This window comes from Elaeis guineensis, chromosome 6 (genome assembly GCF_000442705.2).
Source record: "Elaeis guineensis isolate ETL-2024a chromosome 6, EG11, whole genome shotgun sequence".
Lineage (NCBI taxonomy): Eukaryota > Viridiplantae > Streptophyta > Magnoliopsida > Arecales > Arecaceae > Elaeis > Elaeis guineensis.
In genome coordinates, this window is record NC_025998.2 from 32196862 (window position 1) to 32205312 (window position 8451).

The following is an 8451-nucleotide window of genomic DNA, read 5'->3' on the forward strand; positions in this document are numbered from 1 at the left end:
CAATCCACAAAATGATTTGCACAACATGAATTTGTACACAAGATAACATATTTTTGGTTGATCCTTGAACATGAACCCACATCTTGGGTACAGGTTGAGCCTGTTTTTAAAGTTGACAATCTGGGAACACTTGGTAAACAATCCCAAGTTCTTAACCCGAAAACAGATTGGATATTGGTCATAAAAATTCTGATCCAAATTGAACCCCGTCAAAATTTGGACCCCATCCTACCCAATGAGAATGGATCTGGCCCAGATGCAATAATAACATGTTAAGCTCCATTCCAAAGCTGGACAGATCAAACTTGAACCAATAAAAGAGGCTCGAATTAATGATAATATGACTGAAACCGGATCCAATAACAACATATCTATATCCATATTTATTTTATTTGACGAATATAAATATAGATATAGATATTATTTGGATAAAAAAATTACATCCATATTGGTTTTAAATGGATACAGATGCAATTCGAATATTGGAAGTATGGATATAACTACAGACATAAATCGAATAATAATACTTATAATTATAAATCAAAAGTATTACTAAATAGATGATAAATCAAATTAATAAATATTTATATGATTGTATATATTTTTTAAAAATTAATAAGTATATATAAAATTATGTAAGATTATAGATAGATTCAGATATACAGATACGGATCGAATATTGTCTATTCATATGTATATCTATTTTTTTTTGACAAATATAGATATAGATACGAAATATTAGTTGTACATCAAATTTTTATTCATATTGAAATTAATTCGGATAGAAAAATAGGCCTAAATGGATATTATCCATGACAGTTTCATCTCTAAATGGCAAGCTGACCTGAAAATTGAACCACCTTGATCAAACTCGGCTTGATAAAAATCATATATATTTTTTCTTTGAATTAATTAAATATTAATTTAGATCTAAATCAAACATGAAATAAAGCTTAAATCAGGCCATAACTCAAGCTCGAATTGAGTTACTTAGCGAAACTGGTAATTGGCTTGGTTTAGAATTAAGTTTGAATCGAGTTCGAAACAGTTATAAACAAGTCACGCCATGAAGTCCAAGCGTGAAACTAATCTCAAACCTAGCTTGATCGGACCCAGGCTTGACCTGACCCAATCCCGGCTCGTTACGCAACTAGTCCGGTTCGCACAATAAAAATGGTTTTCTTAACTCTTATTTCTTTTTATTTCAGAACTGATCACCGAAATCCCTCAGTTCTTCGTCCTCTCTTCGGCTGCAAGAAACACCCTTTCTCTCTCTCGGTATCCCTCCTTGCGAGTCCGATTCCTCCGTCCTCCGAGACCTCGCCCATTTCTTTCAAGATCTCGAGCAGATCGGTAAGCATCTCAATCTGCTTCGTCTCACGGTGTAAAGAATGAGATTTTTTTTTTTTTTTTTTGCCACGAGAGATATATTTCCCCCTTCATATCTCTTCCGTAAAGAGTCATGCCTTCGACGGTTTGCTAGTGTGATGTGGAAGAGATCGCAATAGAGAAGCGATTAAAACTTATTGTTATTTTAATGGACTGGAAGTTGATTCTTGGAGGAATGAAAGTATGTCTGTACTGAATTTGATTCTGGAAGTACTTAATATTGAGGCATCTCCCAGATAGGTGCTCATTAGAACTCGAGTTGTGTATTTTTTTATTAGCATGGGCTCTTTAATCGTGAGATGTGTCTCAGATTGTCTTCCAATTTTTTTAGAGGATTAGGTTTTTAAGGACGACCCATGTTACTTTTGTTGAAACTAAAATGTTCACTTTTCCTAAAATAGATATCAGTACCAGATCTTGTTCCCATAGATTATAAAAATTTAGAGTTTTGTATATTTATGCTGTTCTTTCTATGAAGTATTGTCTATTATGCCGTTTCTGTACAAGTTGTTATTATTTTGATTTTTTTTTTATTTTTTAAAAAATGTTTAGATGGCAAGAGATGCAGCAGATTTACCACCAAGAGGTGGGTTCAGCTTCGATTTATGCCGCAGAAATGATATGCTGTTGAAGAAAGGGGTCCAGATGCCATCTTTTAGGAAGACTGGAACCACCATTGTTGGCTTGGTCTTTCAGGTACCTAAAGTTGTTTGTCTGCAAGTTTGGTCCATTGTAGTGTGTATAATCAGTGGTTAAGACTACCAGATGCCTGTACTAGCTCGGTATGCTTTTGTTGGGAACTTGATATATAAACATGAGTAGAGGGTGCTGCATCTACTTAATGGAGGCTTCTTGTAGTTTCCTTGAAATAATTAATTCAATGTAATAGTAAAGAATATTAAATATTTAGCAATAATATGCTTTTAACTTTGTTTTCATTCTATTTTTCAAGCATCAAAATGTTTTGTAGAATTCCTATATCTGTATGTGTATCAAATCATGGTTAGCACCAACTTGGTTTGTCCCTTTGGATAGTAATATACAGTTTTTCTATCTGTTATGGGAGCTTAAAGGATTGTGAATTTTTTTTCTTTATCTTCCTATGCTATTTGTACAAGGAAGACTTTGCTTTGAAATTTTTCTTGCTTTACACTACATTCTGTAATAGCAACTAGTGTAACTCACTAATAAGAGTTAGTTGTGGAACAAGCACTACAATTTAGTGCATCTCTTTTTTTGGGTATTTGACATTATTACCCAGGACTATCAAGTGTTGAAGAAGTTGATGACTCTGCTATATAATAAAAGTGGTTCTAGTGGGAAGAGGGAGATGTAGATCATGTTAGGAACTCTGAGAGTGGGTTCAATTTGTTCAAGCAGTCTTAATGGCATTAAAAGGTAGTTTGCAAGAATATATTTTGAAGTTACTGATGAGAACTTTGCTGGTAAAAAACTTTAGGGCCTGTTTGGGAGGAATCTTGTGGGATCCAATGGGATCAGTCAGGGAAGGGGAGTCTGGAGAAGAAAGAGAAGGTGCCGGAGAGAACGGGGAGGGTTGTCATGGGGGTTGTGGGGCATGATTCTGGTGGGATCAAAAAATACCTCACGAGGTGTTTTTTATACCAGGAATCAGGCATAAGGATCCCATCCGACTCTCTTGGGCATCCCGTTTCTTTTCGAGAATTCCACTTCTCAGTCAGATCCAACAGAAAGTTTCCAAACATGCCCTTAGACTATGACTAAACCCAAGCGGGAATGCATGTGTGCCAGGAACTAATTTAGATTGAAGCAGTAAGATGTCTTGGGATAGAATGGAATTCTTCAATAGTATTAAAAGATAGCGGAGCATTTTGGGTAAGGCCTCAGTGAAAAAATTGAGTTATTTGGCATTGAGAGTGCTATCTAAAGTAGATAATTTGTATCATGATTAGATAATCTACAGATATATTTGCTATCATCATTCAAGGCCGTATTAAATATAGGCTTTTGAAAGTTTTTTATGAGCTGATATAAGCAGGGAAGGCGATCGTGTGTGAAAATTTGCTTCATAGTTGTATGGTCAGCAAGAGCCAGCATATTTGTACTGTAAGGAAACATTGACATTATTGAAGTGCACTTTTGTAATTGCTACTGCTTTGGAGGTGTTCTAAATGTACAAGAGGTTGTCCTTTTGCATTGCTGGGTGATTTTTGTGCACTGATAGATTACTGGGATAGGGTTTGCCTTTTCTGATCTATAATTATTCCTTTATCAAAATGAAGGATCATGGTATTTGATCCCTTGGATAATTGGATGGCTAGATTCAGGTGAAATCTTGGTGAAGAGGTATATTCATGAAGAAGTGGGGAGCCTGGAAAAATTTGATTAACAAAGAATAGCACTATGTACAATTATTTATGCAGATTGAGAGCCTTCATATGTGGGAAGATGCAGTTGGACTAATGCATATTATGGTGATGCTGTTTTGGCTTCCAAGTTGAATGTCAATACAACAAATTCAGGTTGCCTTTTTAGTTGTAGGTATCTAGAGATCTAAAGCTAAGTGCAACTTGCTATTTATTTTATACTTAAGCAAATAAGAATGGAAACCTGCCTAGGATGCTTCTGCTGATATGTTACTTATTTAAAACTATTTCAATTCTGATTTGGAATCTGGAGTCTGGCACTGTAAATTGGTTGACATGCTGGCTGGCAGTTCGATGGCCTTTGTACCTCCTAATATTTTCTGTAACTGTTTTTTTTATTGCTTAAGGGTGGAGACATATTTGCTTCATGATTCTTGATTTCCTAAATACACATGTACAAAGAATATATAGATATCATATGTACATCATAATGTTTGACTTTTATGTTTCAATCATTTTGCACTTGTGTTTATCTCAACATCTATCATTATCATTTTCAGGATGGTGTTATTCTAGGTGCAGATACTAGGGCAACTGAAGGACCTATAGTAGCTGACAAGAATTGTGAAAAGATTCATTACATGGCACCAAATATTTACTGCTGTGGAGCAGGAACTGCTGCTGATACCGAGGCAGTTACTGGTATAAATAATAGAAATTATAATTTCCTTCATGGGATTTGTTTTTGGATGTTGAAAATGCATCACTGCAGTAGCTTCTACTGACTTGAATCTCTCATTCTATTATTTGAAGTTAATGGACAACTGCCTACTTCTTATAGAAGTTAGACTTGTGAATTATTTTTTCTTCAGATATGGTCAGCTCTCAACTGCAGCTGCACCGTTATGCAACTGGACGAGAATCAAGGGTTATTACTGCCCTTACCCTTTTAAAGTCACACCTTTTCAGGTTAGATAGTTTACAAACTATCTAAATTGTCTTTGTATATATGATAATTTTGATACAATTTGTAAATAAGTTTAATGTTGAATTCTTGGACAGCTATCAAGGGTATATTAGTGCTGCCTTGGTCCTTGGTGGTGTTGATGTTACAGGACCTCATTTGCACACAGTGAGTACAAATTTGTCTGCTGTCCTCTAAGCATTTCTGATCTGCTTCTTGACATCGAATGCTCTATGCGATGGACAAATATCATGCAGGTCTATCCTCATGGTTCAACTGATACCCTCCCTTTTGCCACGATGGGTTCTGGATCTCTTGCTGCTATGGCTGTATTTGAGTCAAAATTCAGAGAGGGACTAACTGTAAGTTAACTAAGTCTTCTGAATTGTGATCTGTTGTTTATATTTTGCATATGGTAAAGCCTACATGTATCCATGACATATTTGGGGCTCCTTGTGAGATATTTTAATACTAAGCAGGTAGCTTTCTGATTACAGTATGGTAGAAACACTACAAGGGCAATTTTGTAATATTCCAGCCTCATAATTGAGATTAATCATGGTATTAGAACATGTAGATCAGCCACTAGAAAATTGAGTCTTATTGCAGGTAAAAGCGTCATCACCAGGTTCTATATATCTGTTATTGTCTAGAATCGGACACTGAATTCACATTAATAGGTTGCATTTAGAATTCTCACACATTTAGCATTTTTTATTCTTTCTATTAGCATATTGTGGATCAAATTCATATGTCTACTGTCAGGAAATTTATGCTAAGACTTTGGAGAGACCTGCAAAGAATCCATAATATGTTTTTGTTTTTAAAGCATTCTTCTTGAAAAATCTAATGACCTGCATTGAGCTTTCAGAGGATCCTGCCTATGGAAGCTGCTAAAACCCTAGGAATGCAATGAAATTCAAATGATTACGTTAGTTCATATGTAACTAATGTCGTCAAGAATCTCTGAAGTGATGTGAACCATTAAGTTTTGAGATGTACACATATGTAGCTTGCAGTGTGTGTGTGTGTGTAAATCTTTGCAACATCGGCAATGTTATTCCATGTATAATTTTAAAACTATATCACATGAAATGTTTAATGTCAAGAAATCTAGAAGTGTTGGGAATTCTAGGGGTAAAATCTGATATTGTTCAAGTTGAGAAGCTCAATATGGATACATGGTTCTCCTGGAACTCCATATGGATCTAGACTTTATAAATATCAAATTTGCTTCATAAAATGCTGCAGAGGTCTGGATCAGTTATGACATGTATTTTCAACAAATATTTGACAAATCAATGGAGTATTTTGACATGCTTTCCTGAGATGAGAAATCCGTCCAGTAAAATTGTTCATTTATGATGTTAAATTAGAATTGGAAGGCAATCAACAAGCACTTAGCTATGCAGATCAAGAGGACTTTGATTTTATTCTGATGTACAAGATTCAAATATTCATATTAATTTTGAATTTTCGTATTTCTTTTGCAGAGAGAGGAGGGAATAAAACTTGTATGTGAGGCAATATGCTCAGGCATCTTCAATGACTTGGGGAGTGGGAGCAATGTTGATGTTTGTGTGATAACAAAGGTGTAAATTGTAAAATTGCCTACCATATTGATGTGACATTTGATTTTTCTCCAGTGGGGCTATTCATAATATTTTCGGTTAATCTGCTTTTGCTTTTTCTGATTAGGGCCGCACAGAATACTTGAGAAATCATCAGCTGCCAAATCCAAGGACCTATGTCAGTTCTAAAGGCTATTCCTTTGTCAAAGGGCATACTGGTAATTTCTTATCCACATATGCATGGGTTTTACCTGTATCATGTGTGTGTATTTATATACAACACCTGTATCTTTGAAGGAAAATAAGACTAGTTGATCAGAGGTTTTGAGAGTTGGAAAAACAGTACAGTCTTTTAAGAAATTATTAGGCTGTAAATGTTAATTTACTTATGTGCAAGCACATCCGAAAACAAACATGGGAGAAACAACAAAAAGAAAATTGTAGCCGTCACAAATAACAAAAATTCAATTATTCATGACTATTTCATGAATAATGATGAAACACTGAAGTATTCAGTGTTTGGTTAATTGTTCAAATATTGGAGTATTTTGAAGATATTTAATCAGAATATCAGGGTTGCTTTGGAGATATTCTTTTCAAATTCCATATCATTCTCAAAAAAAAAAAAAGAAAGCATGCAACTATTTTTTAAACTAACTTGGAAAGTTTGGATCTATATAGGCAAAAAAGTTCATATGAAATTTGTGAAAATTGAATTTCCTCTAGTTGTTCTAAGCTTCTCTAAAAGAAAACTATGAGTAATATAAAAGTATGAAAAAACCAAAAGGCGAAGATTACCGCACAACAATGTAAATATCACATATTGACCAGAGTTTCAGTGCCTGTATTAACAACACAGGTCTGACTGCAAATAGTTAAAACAAGGTCTGATAACCTTTTTTTTCAAAATGTTTTGCTTTTACTAGATCTTGCAAAATATCAAGGGCTATATGGTAAAAAGGGACAGATATTTGTCAAATGCCACCAATGATTTCCTAGATTTCTTTTTTGATTATTTATTTTTTATTTGTGTTGTAGCTTTCTAATTCTTGTTTGAATGTATGCAGAGGTCTTGTCTACCAAGATCACTCCATTGAAGGAAAAAAAGGTGGAAGTTGTTGAGGGAGATGCCATGGAAGAGTGACTCATAAGCTGTATTTGTCGTGTGGATCTCATGCTCTTAATTTGCAAACTTCCATTTCTGGTTTATCTCGGTTCTTTAGCATATTCTGTTTATGCTATTAGATTGTTTTGAACTGCAAAAGGTCCTTTGGTTGAAAGCCCACATTGAAATTCAGAAATACTACAAAGTACTGTTTAGGCTTGCAGTAGACTTAACCCTACACATGATCAATGTTAATTTAGTTGTATGATTGCGCTTGCATGGTTTGGCTCTTGGATATGTTGAAATCCATCTGCACTAATATTATTCTCTATAAATTATTTTTGCACTGGTAGATGGCTGGCAATCAGTATGTTGTATTCTGAAACCAAAACCTGTGACATGCCCATGCTGGGTACAATTCCTGAAGTTTGGTCAGTTTGCTTCATCTCTATTCAGGTTTTTCTACTTTTGATTGGTGATGCCTGTCTCTGATTTAGTTTCTTGCTTCCTCTCTTTGTTGGCGCTTCCTTGGACCTTTTCCTTTTAAGGCAAGTGATGGTACAGATTAGCATTTGTCATTGTGCAAAATATTTTGCTGAGACCTTTGATGCTATATGATCAGAACTTCAATTATTCGGTGATGTTTGGGCATGTTAGCAGGATTTAATTTCAGGTCGATCCAAGCTTGGATATAGCCATACGCCAAACCCCTCCCCCGCTTCCCTCACTCCAGTAGGCTTCATGACCTCATAGGGATAGTGAAATTTGTATGATAATAATGATAGTATATGTGCGTTAAATACTGTATTTACAGATATGTTGCACCAACTGAAATACGTAACAACAGATGGTAGATTATAGCTATTAGATTCGAATTAATTGAAACCCAACATTTTTATGCAAGAACAAGATTGTCAGAGCACCTGAATCTTATTTTAAAGCAAGACCAACCTCGTACGATAGCAACTCAAAACTCACAGTACTTGATGAGTCCCATTACCGTGAGTTTGAAATTTAAAGCTTATCCCATTACCAGTACCCAAACCTAATTTTAAAACAAGCCCACCCTCATTCATT

General features: G+C 35.0%; 1 protein-coding gene across 1 annotated transcript; it reads left to right on the top strand.

The window, feature by feature from the left end:
• The first annotated feature begins 1218 nt into the window (after positions 1-1218).
• LOC105046875 (proteasome subunit beta type-7-B) lies at positions 1219-7653 on the top strand. The gene is made up of 9 exons (XM_010925620.4): positions 1219-1353; positions 1942-2085; positions 4295-4436; positions 4607-4703; positions 4797-4866; positions 4956-5060; positions 6192-6290; positions 6397-6487; positions 7337-7653. Exons 2-9 carry the CDS (start codon positions 1942-1944, stop codon positions 7411-7413), a joined length of 825 nt encoding a protein of 274 aa, XP_010923922.1. The 5' UTR covers positions 1219-1353; the 3' UTR covers positions 7414-7653.
• The last annotated feature ends 798 nt before the right edge of the window (positions 7654-8451 follow it).

Excerpts from the sequence above, each read along its gene's own strand:
- LOC105046875 (XM_010925620.4), top strand. The coding sequence starts at position 1,942 with ATGGCAAGAGATGCAGCAGATTTACCACCAAGAGGTGGGTTCAGCTTC. Across the intron at positions 4,867-4,955 it reads CAGGACCTCATTTGCACACA|GTCTATCCTCATGGTTCAAC; the intron begins GTGAGTACAAAT and ends AATATCATGCAG. Across the intron at positions 6,291-6,396 it reads ATGTTTGTGTGATAACAAAG|GGCCGCACAGAATACTTGAG; the intron begins GTGTAAATTGTA and ends TTTTCTGATTAG.